General features: G+C 36.4%; 1 protein-coding gene and 1 long non-coding RNA gene across 2 annotated transcripts; one reads left to right on the top strand and one right to left on the bottom strand.

The window, feature by feature from the left end:
* Nucleotides 1–1,814: 1,814 nt before the first annotated feature.
* Nucleotides 1,815–3,751, top strand: LOC140244237 (uncharacterized). Its single transcript, XR_011902271.1, has 3 exons — nucleotides 1,815–2,308; nucleotides 2,764–2,917; nucleotides 3,487–3,751. It is a non-coding gene; the product is annotated as an uncharacterized lncRNA (long non-coding RNA).
* A 2,304-nt stretch (nucleotides 3,752–6,055) lies between these two features.
* On the bottom strand, nucleotides 6,056–15,665 carry LOC140244395 (uncharacterized). The gene is made up of 4 exons (XM_072324034.1): nucleotides 15,619–15,665; nucleotides 11,260–11,599; nucleotides 10,396–10,629; nucleotides 6,056–6,067 (listed from the first exon to the last, which is right to left on the bottom strand). The coding sequence occupies exons 1-4, from the start codon at nucleotides 15,663–15,665 to the stop codon at nucleotides 6,056–6,058; spliced, it is 633 nt and encodes a 210-aa protein (XP_072180135.1).
* Nucleotides 15,666–15,788: the final 123 nt, after the last annotated feature.

The following is a 15,788-nucleotide window of genomic DNA, read 5'->3' as shown; positions in this document are numbered from 1 at the left end:
GGTAGGAAGCTTTTTCAATGTTTAGCTCTTAATGGTGCGATCAGGTGCATACTTATAATTTTTTACTTATTTTGAAAGGCAAAAGGGAAATATACCTTCATTTGCAACTATCACTTTGATCTTTTGAGCTATATGCTCATTATTATAGGCCCAAGTTGGAGACTTCGCCCGATGCGTGTGAAAAATGGGTGTCATGCGTGAGATCGTGAGATGGCCCCTAAATGCTTGAGTCTCACGCAGAATGCGTGAGACTTGGTAGCTCTGCAAATGTGAAACATTCTTCCTGCCCTGCACACACGACCATACTAACACACAGTTACCAAACGTTGGTGGAGTACAGTTAATTCTGAGTACCGGTAGACCTCTATACCGACGGAACCGGAACAGAAACAGAAACAGATCCAGATATTTTTTACACGTTGATACCATCAAGATGTAACTGATATTATTAGTGATAAGATCTCTAGAAATTTACATTTTCTTACTAAAGTCTTATATAGATTAACTAAACTAGTCTGTCTAGACCCTAAGCACTAGATCTAACAGTTAATTAGTCTAGCACTAGCAGTCGTAGCATGCACTAACGTTAGCACTACTCGCAGTCAGCAGGCTTCTTCTTAGTTTTAGACCCGTTCTACAACATTAAACGATAGTAATGTTAGTCCCTTACGGTGATCTAACGTAAAACTAAGGGTACTAACGTTAGATGGGTCTACATTTTTTTTTTTTTTTTTTTTTTTTTTTGCCAAAATATGCTCATGGATTTCAAAATCATACGGTAGGCCTACTCTGGTTAAGCTAGTGATGGCTACAGAAATACAGTGTCGATTATTACTTAGGCCTAGGCACCTACTGGATCTAGATTGTCAGTAGCTGTGCTAGCCTTTCCTGCCCTTGGCTGTGGTCTAACGCTAGAACCGTAGGCTTAGACCTATTTTGTATTAAACGTTAGAGGAATTAGAACTCTAACCGTTGGAGTTAGACCTACACTGTAATTGAGATCCATTGCTGTAGTTACGTGTACAAGCAGTATGAATCCAGATCCTAGACAAAAAATAAACAAACTGTTCCCAAACTTTTTTTAGAGTAGACGTAGTGTCTAGTCTCATGGAAATTACCTAACTAAGCCAGGAGTATAGCACTCTAGATTTTTAACAATAAGGCCTAAGTGGAGCTGAGGTAACTTAGATTGATCAGTTGTTCTTGGAGATTTGTACAGAAATTGTAGTCTAGAAACACACACACACACACAAAACAAATGCAATGCATTGAAGTGACCCTCTCTACATGTAGGTTACTAGGTGATTAACATTTTATCAATGTTTGTCCGAGTTTTTATGTGATGATCGATCATGCACTCCAAACTGAAAGTTGTTACTGTATGAGGCTGTAACATGTTCATGCTCAGGTCTGCAGACTAGTGCTACAAAGTATTTGATTATCCGGCAGTGCGTCATTTGTTAATCTGTGTCGATAATAAACACAGCCTTGTCGTTGCTGCCTGAGCAAGTCACAAACGTGCTGTGCACAGCACTTGGTAAGGCTATGTAGTATACAGTACATTACCGGTGTACATGTCATACTCTCTGTTAACTTTAATTGACCTTTAATTTCATAACAAAGTATATCAAAATGAACTCTCAGTCTGAAATCATCAAAGACCCTGCCCCAATCTGTAGGGTGTACAAACTGTACTTGCAGTTTGATTGCAGAATGTAAAACATCATTCAAGGGCAATCATGAATTATCCAAAATTGCAGACTGTAGGAAACAATGCTGTGTGCGTCATGTGTATGTATATTGACATACTGGTACTAAACGTACACTATATGTAATGCATAGTGTAATTCAGTTAAGCTTTCGAGCCCTTAGACCTTAGTAAATGACTGAAATAATTATGATAATGATATATGAATTTATGAAGCATTTATGTACCTGGTGCAGGCCTGTCCAATGATCAACAATGGTGAATAGTTGAATAAATTTGTTTATCACTATATGTGTTTGTTAACTCCAGATTCATTCCCAAATGTTGTCCTTTTTACCCAAATGGTAAATTTAGAGTCTACTGTAATTATCATAAATGCCTGAAAATAGTTGTCCCTTTGTGTCACCCTAAACAGGTCTGAATAAAAATGAAATCTCTAAGGAATTCATACTGGAGGCTTGTCTCAATGTTGAAAAGGAAGAGCAGAAAAGGAGCAGCTGGCAACTGGTTGTCCTGCAGAAGTACATGAATCCCTCTCTTACCTGCAATTTCTGAGGACAAACATGCCATGAGGATACCTAACCAATTTTGGAGACTGAGGTACCAGTACAGTATATATGTTAGAAGATAAAATAAACATTTTTTAATACTTTCCAAAATGTTTATGTGACTGCATGTGTGAATACATCAGTTTCTTTTTCTTTTTATGGTGGCATGACAATAAAAAAAAAAAAAAAAACACATTAAGTTGAGAGCAAGAAACATATTATTTCAAAAAGGGTAATTTAATTGTCTTTTACAGTATTTTGAAGAAAATAAAAATTTCATTCATGCCACCCTAAAAGTGATGAATAGTTTATTCATAGAACTTCAAATACAGTCATTGTAAGCAATTTCTAGAAATAAATGAAAACATCATTTCTTTGAAAGAATGAATCCATTGTAAGAGATACCGGTAGGGGGAATGCATCCCTCTTCATCATTCTAATTCAATACAATATGTAATCATGTTTTTGTGTTTTTTTTTTTCTTTTTCTTTTTCTCCTATTTACTAGGAATTACAAGATGATAAAGACTCTACCAGCAAGGCGTCAAAGGCTGAAATGCTACACATAAGGAGCAGGAGAAGGAGAAGCAGGACCTGTCAAAGCAAAACCTAAGAAGATAAGGAGGAGTTAAGAAGCAAAGGAAACCAAAATTTTATCAGCAGTAGGTACCCTGCTGATGCACTAATGGAAAATGTTTGCTTTAGCTCTAAAATAGAGAGAGAAAGAAAAACAAAAACATGCTTGTTGTTTTTTTTTTCCTCTCTCTCTACAGACAAGTGCAACATATTTATGTATTTGGGGTGTACCTGAAAATCCCAAGTTTGATTTACATACTTGAACATTGTTGAGTAGACTTTATTCAAAGAATTATCATCCAGGGATACTTCTTTTTGTCTATGATCACCGTCGAAAGGATTATTCAGGCGTAAGTTCTCTAAGTATAAAATAAAAACATGCCACATTGTTCTTTTACTTTTTCAAGAAAATAAAATTCCACAGTCAATTCCATGGTCGAGGAACTTCATAACAACTCAACTCGATAATTCAACTGTGGTTGTCAGTTGCTAATGTGTGTAGTTCAAGTGCTGTAAACACTGTAAGCAAATGGGCGGTAAGTTGGAGGCATCCTAAACTACAAACATTTGCTTCACAGGGAACCTTATGCATTTTTGTAACAATTAATATTTCCCCTATTTTCTCCCTTTTGCTCTCTTTTTTGTGTTTGTTTAGCCCTTGTCATGTAGTTCACCTCAACACTTACACCTGTAACTGCAAGATCGGTGTGGAATGACATTGCTGTCTCTCTGGGACTTACTGGAAACAAAATGTGACTTTTCAAAGCAGGAAAGTGGTAGCTACTACAGCAGGCAGTCGTGAAGGTGGAACTTGAAGAAACTGACATATTGACTTGTTTCTTTCATTTATGTTGGACCAGTGCAAGTTTCCATGAACTTAACATGCATTTGATGTTAACTTACAATGGTTTGATTTCTGTTTTCCCACCAACTGCAAACACAGCTACTCTCGAAAAACTCAAACTCAATGCAATCACCGTGAGTCATTTTTTTTTTTCTGAAATACCATCAAACAGCTGAATTTCAATGTGCAAGGTTTTGTCATGATTTTAAGGCGATTATGCACTGTTACTCCGACAATGCACTTTCCCTTTCTCTTTAAAATGTATCTTGCAACTTTAAATCATGTACAACAAATGTACCATGTTTTGTTTGTATCACTGGAAAACTGGAGAGGGAAAAATTCCACAAGCTTTTGTTTGATTTGTGAGGGCCATTACAATGTTCAGAGACAGTAGCAACACTCTACTACTGTTTAGAAATGTATGTTTTGTGCAACTTTACATTAAACTTAACATGTGGGCCAAACATTGTTTTAATGGCTCGAAAACTGGGGAAGAAAGCTGTTCTTAAAGCCGTTACATAACTTTGAGGCCAATTAGTGCTGTTACCACAGCAACACACTTTGCAGTGAGCTGAACATGTAAGCAAAACTTCTTTTGAATCGATGGAAAACTTCAGAAGTTCAAGAGATGTTTTACGCTGTACCTTGAAGTTGTTGTATATGACTTGCACTGTTGCAAAAGTGGTAGTGACATGACATCATAAATTATTTCTTTGTCACTCACAGGACTGCACAGAGTAAAAACACCTTAGGCCTTTGTGGAAGTGAGAGCTTATTGCAAGTTGTCTAATATTAGTTTAACTTGACCATTGAACAACTTAGTTTTGTAAAGTTATTAATCACCCTAATAATGCCAGTCTACATCAACAAGGCTTTTTATAATCATTGCACAATGATGGAATTGCACAGTGTGTTTTCATCGCCTTTGTCTAAGGGTATTGAAATGTGAGTCTGACAATGATACATGTATTGCCAGAAATGTTTGAGCTAGAAAAATGGAGAATGGCACTTGTATCATTGCAATAAGTTGTACTATAGCTGCAAACAAGAAATCATGTTACTATGCAATTCTGAATTTAGAGCAATGTTAATGCAGCAGTCAGCATTATGAGATAGCTATTTTTTTTCCTATGCAGTCGTATATATGCTACCGTATAAGTGCTGCATGGTATTTTAATCATACATATTTTAACTGCTGATCTCCCCCCTCTGCACAAAATTATGTTAGTTTGTTTGCTTGTTTTTTATCATACCTCTATCTGTATCGATGGATAACATTTATTACTGGACTCAACATCTGAGAGTTTGAGTCAGCAAATTGTTATAGTTGTATTTGCTACATTGTAGGCTACAATTTGCTACTTCCCCTTATCAGTCAACATCTGAGATGTTCATTCATTTGTATCTTCCTGATTTATTGGTAACACAATTGTATATTTCTTGCTTATAAGTCAATTCTGGAAAGTAATATGTGTAACCAAAATTACATGTACTCTAGCCTTGAACCTTTTATTTTATTTCTTCCGCACATTTTAACCAGCACATCTTCTTCTTGTAAAGAATGCCTAAGGTAGGCACCAACATAATCTGGGATGGACAGAAAATGGACAATGTTGAAGATGAGATCTCCTGTAATGATATTACATTTTTAAGGTATACAATTGACAAGGTTCACACACAGTTGGAATTTCAATTCAAATGACTGCTTTGCCACAGTATTTTGCAGTGTATGCAGTGTCTGATTAATCTTGATTAGGACCAGTAGCACATTTAGTGCATCTCAAAGCACCCCTTCGGATGCTGGTATGATCATTTCAATTTGGCATTTTTCAAAATACACTGTATGTTTACAGTAAGTGTTTATGTACCTTTGTACACAAACTCTAACTGTAAACATTGCTTGTAGAGTGTGTTAGATTGCAGCAATTTCCTCTCTGAGGTTTGTTTGTTTGTTTGTTTTTTGCAACTTTTTTTGGGAAATTGTAGTAGCAGAGGTAGTTGTCTCAAGCAAATTGTAATGGTAACTCGTTGAGCTGAACTTATTTCAGATCATAGATGTTCAAGTTGACTGAATTTATTCATTGTTTATTAACCGGGGGGCCAAAAGCTAAAAACAGAGGTCGAGTTGCACTCTCTCTACAAACTAAGTAGACCATGCTTATTTTCAAGTTTTTATTGTAACAAACAACATTCCACTGGTCTACCTCAAAAAATTTGTTGCGAAAGCCTCCAAATCCAAGATGGCGTCCAAGATGGCCGCCATATTTACTGAATTTGTTAATCAAATGATAGAATTCGATAGAAACATTAGACTTCAACAAATGTGATGTCATATGAAAGAGAATAAAATTTTCTACAAGTTGATACCATTTTTTGTGGGTCATTGTGATAACTGGATTGAGATTTTAAGGAAAAAACACTCATTTTTTGATATTTTTCTGAGAAAAAGAAAATCATGAAAATGCTTGATTCAGCATAAATCAAAGAAAGACTGAAGGATTATCTTGAAACGTTTCAAGAATTTTGTGTGACATATAATTAATATTAGGAGAAAATTAGGGGTCAGTGCCATTTTCGGTTCAGGAGTTATAATGTCTCAAACTTGAAAACTCACTACGTAAAAATGGCCACTTTAGTTGTGACCAAGACCTTGTTGGTCATAAAAACGTCTGCGCGCGCCAAGACTACCACACGCACCACTGGCACTGGCGCTTGTAGCAGTGCAAGTGGTGCGTGTAGTAGTCTTGGCAAATGCAGACTTTTTCTTTGACAAACAAGAGTTTGTGCCTGCAAACTAACTTTTCATACCAAGTGGTAGCTCAGGTGATACTGATCGCTATTATTTCAAAGTAGATTGTTCTGAAGCAGATGAGATGAAGCAAAAAAAAAAAAGTCAAATAGAGGTAGTAGCTTAAAACTTGGCACCAATCTTGTTGTAGATAGTTTAAGACAGACTTTAGATCAACCGCTCAAAACCGCTCAAAGTTGACATAGTGTATTGCGCCAAATTAAATGTATTATTTCGGTTTTGATACAATTTTGTCTGTTGGTCTATTTTAAACCGTCTTTGGTTTTTATGGACACATTTTTAAAACCAGTGATATTCTACTCTCCGAAAAAGAAAGAACAAATCGAGTGGAAGTTTTTACTTTTGATGTGAGGAGTGAATAACAGAAAACGGTGAATTTAGAGTAAAATTGGAGTGACTTTTGAGTGAAAATGTTCATTTTCACTCATTTTAGAGTGACCTTAGGCAGGGCCCCACACTAACTTTTATTTTTGGTGGCCCAAAGGCAAATATCCGACCTTTTTCGGTGGCCCGATCAGGCCACCAAATTCTTCATTTCTGACATTTTGGTGGCCCGACGTGCATTTTTGGTGGCCCTGGGCCACCGGACCACCGTTAGTGTCGAGCCCTGCCTTAGGGATCACTCGTCACTCTTCGAGTGATCCCCGAGGTCACTCTAAAATGAATGAACATTTTCACTCTCGAGAGATCCTTATATCTAATAATGATGGGAAAGCATCTACCAATGGCATAAGTTCAGATCAATTGTGATACTATAACCCACATGAAATCAGCCTAAAAACAATGTAAGAAAAATCTGATAATAGTAAATACAGTTTCAGTATGCTTATTTGTAACTGTGAATTTACAGCACGAATAATCAATTTGGACAATTTTATTCGAACAATATATATACTGAAAAGTAATTTCGCACAACACATTTAAGAGCAAAGTTGAGAAATTGCCGCCATGTCGGATTTTTTTTTTTTTTTTTTGGGGGGGGGGGTCGGATCAGAAGGGCTTTCAAGGACATCTGCGGATCAGACATTATTACACATATACCATCATCATTCACGTTTCTACAACAGCAGAGTAACTACAAGTAAAAAAGCATATCTTTGATACAGAAGCATTTCTTTTTTATCAAAGATTGGGCCTTACCCAAACACTGGAATGAGCTCCACCCCCCCCCCCCCCAAAAAAAGACCCTCAATATGGTTTACACTAGTACAATATCGTTTGGATGTATAGAAACATGTAATAGACAGCAATATAAGAAGATTAAAAATATATATCAAATTATAAGTTACAGTGTATAAGTTGAGATTTAACTTTCACGCAAAACACTAAAGGTATTGTTTACCATTGGGAGAGATATCACATTCGATTTATATGTGCAGGTTAGTTGTATCACAAAACATTCTACAATGTTAAAAAAAAAATTATGATAAAGCCTAAAACATACGGAGATAACACCATTTCTTTTGAAAAAACCATAACCATGATAACTGTTAACAATTTAGTATATAAAAAAACATTTTTATCAGATCTATTTAGTATATGTATCAATATTTAGCATTATTTATACTGATTTAAGTTTGTACATTAGTTGTTCTATCTCACAGTTTAGAACTAGTTTGAGGAATTACGTAAAGCTGGATTTTTGTTTTACGTGCACTAATGGTAAATAATGCCTTGAACGACAACCTTGATTAATTACCGACATCTTGAATTTTGTGTGGATACTATTTTTATCGCTAAATATTACACATTGGCAAAATTTGTGCCAAATTCCAAGCTCCTATCTCTTTTTGGAAAATACTTTCTGTTCAATCTTATCTGCCTCAGGACAATCTACTATGATGAAATGCTACAGTAATAGCGACCAGCGTCACCTACCACTTGGCATGAAAAGTTAGTTTGCAGGTACTTGCAAGTCACTAGATCATATTCTTCAGTTCTTCTTTGATAAATATTAAATCATGCATTTTTACATTTCTTCCTTTTTTTTAAACAATATAAAAATATGTATTCCCTCCCCCCCCCCCCAATTTATCACAACACACAGCTAAAGTGGTATCAACTTTTCACGAAGTTTTGCTCTCCTTCATATGATATCAAATTTGTTGCAATCCAATGTCTCTATCAAATTTTATGTTTGAAATGTTAAATTCAATAAAAATGGCGGCCTTATTGGACCGCATCTGTACTTTGGAGGTTTTTGCAACAAATCTACTGAGGTGTACTTACGGAACATTGCTTAGTATACCTAATATTATGTATGGTCTTGTTTATAGAGTGAGTGGAACCCGAAAAGTAAGCACGATCTTGGATTTGACCCTCTGTGACGTCTTTGGGAACAGATGCTTGCAAATATATATTATGTAAAATTGGATTTCAAGTTTGAGACATTATAACTCCTGAACCACATACAATACTGACCCCTAATTTTCTCCAAATATTGATTATATTATGGGAAAGATGTTGATTTCTGCATTGTTTTCATAAACATTTTTTTTTTAACTTTTTAGAGAAATATTTATGGTGTATTCTGAAAAATGTCTCCATAAAAACCTAAGATGGTTTGAAATACCATTAAAATGTTCAGAATATATAAAAACCATATAGATAGACAGCAAAACAGACAAAATTGTATCAAAATCAAAATGATACATTTACTTTGGCGCAATACACTATGTCAGCTTTGATGGCCTGTAATCTTGAATTTTTTTAGTGATTGATCCAAATTTTGTTTTAAAATTTCTATAGCAAGGTTAGTGTTTCAAGCTTCTCCCTCTATTTGAAAGATATTTTTTGCTACATCTCATCTGCTTCAGAACAATCTACTTTGAAATAATAGCGATCAGCGTCACCTGAGCTACCACTTGGTATGAAAAGTTAGTTTGCAGGCACAAACCCTTGTTTGTCAAGTCTGCGTTTGCCAAGACTACTACACGCACCACTGGCACTGCTACGAGCGCCAGTGCCAGTGGTGCGTGTAGTAGTCTTGGTGCGCGCAGGCTTTTTTCACGACCAACAAGGTCTTGTCACAACTAAAGTGGCCATTTTTACATAGTGAGTTTTCAAGTTTGAGACATAATTACTCCTGAACCGAAAATGGTACTGACCCCTAATTTTCTCCAAATATTTATTATATGTCAAAAAAAAAATCTTGAAACGTTTCAAGATAATCCTTCAGTCTTTCTTTGATTTATGTTGAATCAAGCAATTTAATGATTTTCCTTTTTTCAGAAAAATATCAAAAAATGAGTGTTTTTTCCTTAAAATCTCAATCCAATTATCACAATAACCCACTAAAATGGTATCAACTTGTAGAAAATTTTATTCTCTTTCATATGACATCACATTTGTTGAAGTCTGATGTTTCAATCAAATTCTATCTTGCAAATAACAAATTCAGTAAATATGGCGGCCATCTTGGACGCCATCTTGGATTTGGAGGCTTTCGCTACAAATTTTTTGAGGTAGACCAGTGGAATGTTGTTTGTTACAATAAAAAATTGAAAATAAGCATGGTCTACTTAGTTTGTAGAGAGAGTGCAACTCACTCGTTAAGTTAGCGACTTTTGGGGGTTTGGCCCTCCGGTTATATGTGGAAAAGAAATGGAAGTTGATGTTTTTGTCACTTTGTGTGATACTTTTAAGAACTATGACATCCATACTGCAGTATGTATATATGAATTGTACAGCACAATTATGATATTGCTTTTCCTACTAGTTTTGCATTTATTTTTGCATTTTTTTGACAGTGCAATTGTATTGAACTAATTGAAACATACAGCTGTAGTCACGATATAGAAAGACAAATCGACAACTTGAACTGCTTTGTACCATCTTATCTTTTTCTTTTTTGATGATGGAAATAAATAAACTATTGAATTGAATTCCTGTTTGTTTTGGAAAAGTCTTACCTCATTTGCGACATCTTGACTTGCTTCGGGTTTCTCATCGGCAGTCATCTCCTGCACCTTGGTGAACATCTCTTTGAACTGACGCGCCGTGTCGGCATGCTTGAACTTGAAGGACAGCTGCTCCAGCCTGGGCTCCTCATCAGCGAAGTCATTAGTGGTCAAGACCCAGGAGGTTTCGAAGGCCAACATAGGCTTTAACACCATCTCTGCTGTGATGCGTTGGTTGACGCACAGCTGGCGGGAAGTATTGATTAGGAGATAGGGAGCAAGGGAGCCTTAATTGTGGACCTTCTTATTATAAACGTGATGGACAATGACCGCAACGCCACCACATGTCGTAATGTCAAGATTAAGGTTAAGTTTAGACTATCTTCTTATTTATAATTACGTGATTATTTTCAAAACGCACATACCCACAGGACAAAGACACATACCGTAAATCCTTTATAACTTGTGACACACCAAGATCTTGGTATTGTTTAGCATCCATGCTTGGATGAATGTTTAGTCATTATTTTGTTACGTATTGGAGTCTTCCATACAATGATGGTTGGATGAAAGTCATCAACACCTTCGAGCAGAATTTAGACAACGTTCTCCAAATACACCTTGGCTTTTGAAATTGTGCCTCCGTTTCCTTATCTCCATCAGTCTACTGCTGCCAATGCTCTGTATTCAAAGATATCACGTCAAGCTGCAATGACATATTCCCTCTTGTCCTTCAGTTTCTTGTTCTGCTAAAAGAACCAGAGCTGATGCTGCAGACCTACCGTTACTACTCACGCATGACATCTCAGACTGACCCTCAATGAGGAAAGTTATTCAGACGAACTTATTTCTCTTTGAAAATTAGAGATATATTACCTCAAGGTCCTGTTCTCTTCTCATGAGGATGCGAGCATGGTTGGTCTTTGGGTTCGTCACAATCTTGATGTCGCCGACTTCGCAACCCTTCCACACCTTGGCGTTCCGGTCGAAGCGGAAGAGTTTGGCATGTTGGCAGAAGACCACCTTCTCGACCTCCTCATGTACCTCGCCATTGACAGTCATGTCGTCGATGTCCGTTAGAGAGACCATCTTGTTTCGTTGTGGGTCGTCCTCTTCCTCGTTCACCTCATGAATATCCTTTATCGACTGATTTGGTAGTGCTGCCCACTCTACACTGGTGCACCGATATTGGCAATGGTGACGGGCTTGCTTGACGCTGAAGAGAGTACCGGTTGAGGGGATGCATGGTGGAGACAAATGTGCCGCTAATATTAAGGTTGATTGATCGACATTGAACATAAGTGACGATACTACATATCTACGTAGACAATCTAACTATGCGTAAGATTTTGTGTTGTTTGAAGGTTTGCATGGTGAAGTAAATGAGGGAGAAAGATTTACGGTGACACCATGTGTATGTATTGTCTTTAACCGGATCGTTGTTTAGCAGGGGGAGAAAACAAAGAAAAGAAGAAGAAAAAGAACAAATTGAAATTCAAGAAGTAAACGAGAGGGAGCATTTATTTCTAGGATCCACCCAAGCTCCCTCTCCTTTACTTCTTGAATTTCAATTTGTTCTTTTTCTTCTTCTTTTCTTTGTCTTCTCCCCCACCCCTCCCTCTCCCTCTCTCTCTCTCTCTCTCTCTCCCCCTTCTTTCTCTCAACATAGTTTCATCTCTCCTCTACTTATACCTTTCCTTTACGGGATTATTCGTCCTTTCTCCATTTATTCCACATTCCATAGCCACACTGTTCGACGACTTCGTTCTTCTCTTGGTTTCATGAATCTTCACTTCTGTCTCCTTTCTCCATGATTCTCCAACATTCAACTCCTCCCTCTTCCTCTTCCCTTCTTTTTCATCTTCCCCCTTCTAACGATGTCCGAACATCTTACTTGATTCTCACTCTATTCTTCCTTACCACTCTCTCTGTTCCTTTCTCTACCGTCTCCACTAGTGCAACTTCAACTTCTAGCCCATTACTGTCCCCCACTCTTCACTTTTTGCCCTCCTTACAACCCCCATATGTCGCTTCCCTGTTCAATTCTCCTCGTTGAGCTTAGATAAGTATACAAAGTGTCATGCCGATGAAATTCTATTATTTCCACGTTCCATCAACACCGTTGTTCAATTTTCGTGGGCAATATCTTTTATTTGTGAGATTTGAAAAGGTAACCAATTTGTATGTACAGAGCAGGTTAGTATAAGAGTCTGGCTGGTCATTCGGATCCAATAATTTACATAGCGAAGTATGAGTTCACGATCGTTAAGATCTCAGAGTGCCTGTGTGACCGCAAACTTCCCGAAACTTCTAGCTCAAATTCGGGAAATTGGCCGGACTCATTCTCGATGTTTGTGCAGTCTGAAAGCTCGCACCTGAAACTTCTCAAAGTTAGTCACGTGACTATTCAACCACCTGTTTGGTGCATCAGAAATTTGTATACTCATAAGTAGGTTTTCGTCATGACCACATGACATTCTCCGATGGGATTTTAACATCCATTAGGCTAATCCACCAATCTTCAATAACATCTGATTTTTTCTCTCTTTTTTTTGGGGGGGGACAAGATCATTTATCGTTCGAGTTTATTGGAACGATATTCATTACACGTTAACAAATTGGAGTACAATGTAGTTCACTTATTTTGAAACTTTTTGGTCCTGTTTTCTAATTAAGATTAAGATAGGTATATTTACTATTATCAGCTGATGTAATCCACGGCCATGTCATAGTGAAACATCAATCTTTTCATGAAATGAACGCAACACTTATTCACACCCGATAAAGAATGTACTTCTAAGCTGATACTGAATAAATTTATATAACCTTGGGATTCTTTGAGTTGAGATCCATGGTTATTCCTGGGAGTTGAATAGGCCTACAAATCATTACGTTGTTTACATATCACAAAATTGTTAAATGAAGTATCTGAGTGAATTATATACCATTGATGGATTTTGGTGCTGATAATTTTTGTTTGGAGAATTTGTTGTCTGTTATATAGGGTCTGACTCGTGTCTTTGACTGGGGTATGGTACTGAATCTGGTGATGTTGTGCTGAGTTGCACTTTAGTATTTCAATTTCATAGTCACCAAAAAAAATAAACATTCTTATTTTCTCGCAGGATTTCGAAATTTTCTTAAAGGAGAGTCTCTCCCCATCATTGCTATAGGAGCTTATGATCAATGACTACTATATATATATTTTAGTTACGATTACCTAAAGAAATAATTCTTCGACCCTCTCAGTGTAAATATCCGGTCTAAGTTTAAATCTGTGTTGTTTATACAAATACAATTCTACATTCTTACGCATCCTTTACCATGTGCACGATCGGTGTGCATGAAGTTACAATTTTGTAAACAAAAAATTGGTTGAAAATTTGAATGAAGCCACGTCGCTGTATGTTCCTAAGTAAAAGGGGAAACGGTTAATTACGGAGATGCCTAAGTAATTCCAGGGCATCGAAGACTTTTTAAGACTTTGGTGCCAGCATGAAAAAGACTGAAATGGTTATTATACGGTAAGTGTTAATTAGAAGCGGGGTAAATAAATTTGAGATTGAGACTGAGTGAAGTTGAAATCCAAGGTGAGTGATATTTACAATGATGGTCAATAAAATCTTGGATATTTGAATTTGTCTCAGCGTCTAATGTCAAATAAACCAGAATTGAATATTAATGCAATATTCTAAATTATCTGGGTCAGCTTAAATTTGTCTGGAACGTATAGACGTGTTTGACCTTCGTTCATTGCAAGTAACAAAGTCAATATCGAAGTATTTGAGAATGAAATAAACATTGGTATACTACAGGAAACATAATGACAATGCGACACGCACAAATCAGCATGATATTAGACGATATCCAAATCACACCGTGCCAGATCGATTGTCATTCATATATAGGTCAAACCCAAAAATATTGTAGTTGAATCATGATCCCTGCCTTTGGTCGCAGACAATGGCAAGGTGATATTGTAAAGCCAATGATAAACAAAAGTATACCCGGCTCTATGGACAGTGAATACTTTTGTTGAATCCAAACACTTTCCAATGCAGTTGCGAGTAACCTCTGCTACTTAACGTTCGAGCTAGCGATCATCAAACTGAGATTCACAATGTTGTTTGAAAATAAGTAAAGTTTCAGTGAAGTAAAGGTTGGTGCTATACTTTACCGTCTGTAATGAAACTCGGCAAGTTTGTCACCGACTCCTTCGACGAAAATTTTCCATTCCTGCCTAATTCTTGCCATCCTGCGAAAATAATGAACTGGTTCCCACCGGTTCGCTTGCATGAGTGTTGCGCAATTTCAGTTCTAGCCCGTCTATGTACATGTAGTATTGCTCAATACTGGGAGAGCAAAAATAACATCGTTTCGGGTTTTTTTTTTTTTTTCCTGTAAACTAGGCAGGATAATGCAGTTTCCAACGATAGTGTATGAATACTTTATAGGCCTAGGTATTTGTATATCCACAGCTCGACACTAGCATTTTTTTTTTCTTTGTCAAACAATCATCACATTTCATTTTTTGTGGCCCGATGATAACATTTGGTGCATGGTAAAAAAAAAACAAAACAACCAAACAAAACAAATTAAAAGAAAACATAAGAATAAAGATATTTAATAAAGCACTTAAAATAAGCCATGATAATCATGTAAAAAATGGCAGCAGGTATCATAAAGAACTTCAAATGTCACGTACTGTGACTAAGAATTAAGAAATGAATAAATCTCTAATTCGATAAATTCTTAAAATAACTATATAAGACATGATAGATATGCGGCAATCGGCAGATATGATAAAGGGCTCCAATTATATTACTGTGAATAAGTTCACTTCAGTGGGACATATTCTCGATGCAGCGAAACTTATATACTTCCCAATAACAGAGGGAAATGACGGACTTTTTAAAAATGTTGTATCAATATCGCATTTTTGGTTTGATATTTTAAGAAAATGTTTTAGTTATAGAGGATGGTGTTTATATATAGATTTTAAATTTAAGTGTATTTGTATAAATTATGTACTTTTTTCCCCTTCTTTTTTTTTCTTTGAAGCGTAGATGTATATCTGTTGAATTCCTTGATTTTGTTTATTTCCATTATGGAAATGGTGTTCATAGAATAACTGAAGTGTAATAATGGATGTTATTTTGATTTTGTGTAGAGTAGTATAAGTTGATACAAATTTGCATGTTAACTTCGAATATACCGAGTGTTTTCTTTTGGGACCCTCGGTAGAACAGCTCCACAATGAGGGCGGAGCTCAGTAGGGCCATCGAGTCGCAATTTCACGTACTTTTGCGATAATTTCTTTGCATTGTAATGTTCAAGAAGAAGTAATATACATATCTCATTTTGCGGAAATAAAATCAATCAATCAATCAATCTGTAAGCGTGGA

The sequence above is a fragment of the Diadema setosum genome, chromosome 21 (assembly GCF_964275005.1).
Source record: "Diadema setosum chromosome 21, eeDiaSeto1, whole genome shotgun sequence".
Taxonomy (NCBI): Eukaryota; Metazoa; Echinodermata; class Echinoidea; order Diadematoida; family Diadematidae; genus Diadema; species Diadema setosum.
This window is presented reverse-complemented; position numbering and strand designations above follow the sequence as displayed.

Coding starts and splice junctions, on each gene's coding strand:
- LOC140244395 (XM_072324034.1), bottom strand. CDS start 15,665: ATGGCCCTACTGAGCTCCGCCCTCATTGTGGAGCTGTTCTACCGAGG. Junction 11,600..15,618: donor GTGGAGCTGTTCTACCGAGG/GTCCCAAAAGAA, acceptor TACTCTCTTCAG/CGTCAAGCAAGCCCGTCACC. Junction 10,630..11,259: donor GAAGAGAACAGGACCTTGAG/GTAATATATCTC, acceptor ACTTCCCGCCAG/CTGTGCGTCAACCAACGCAT.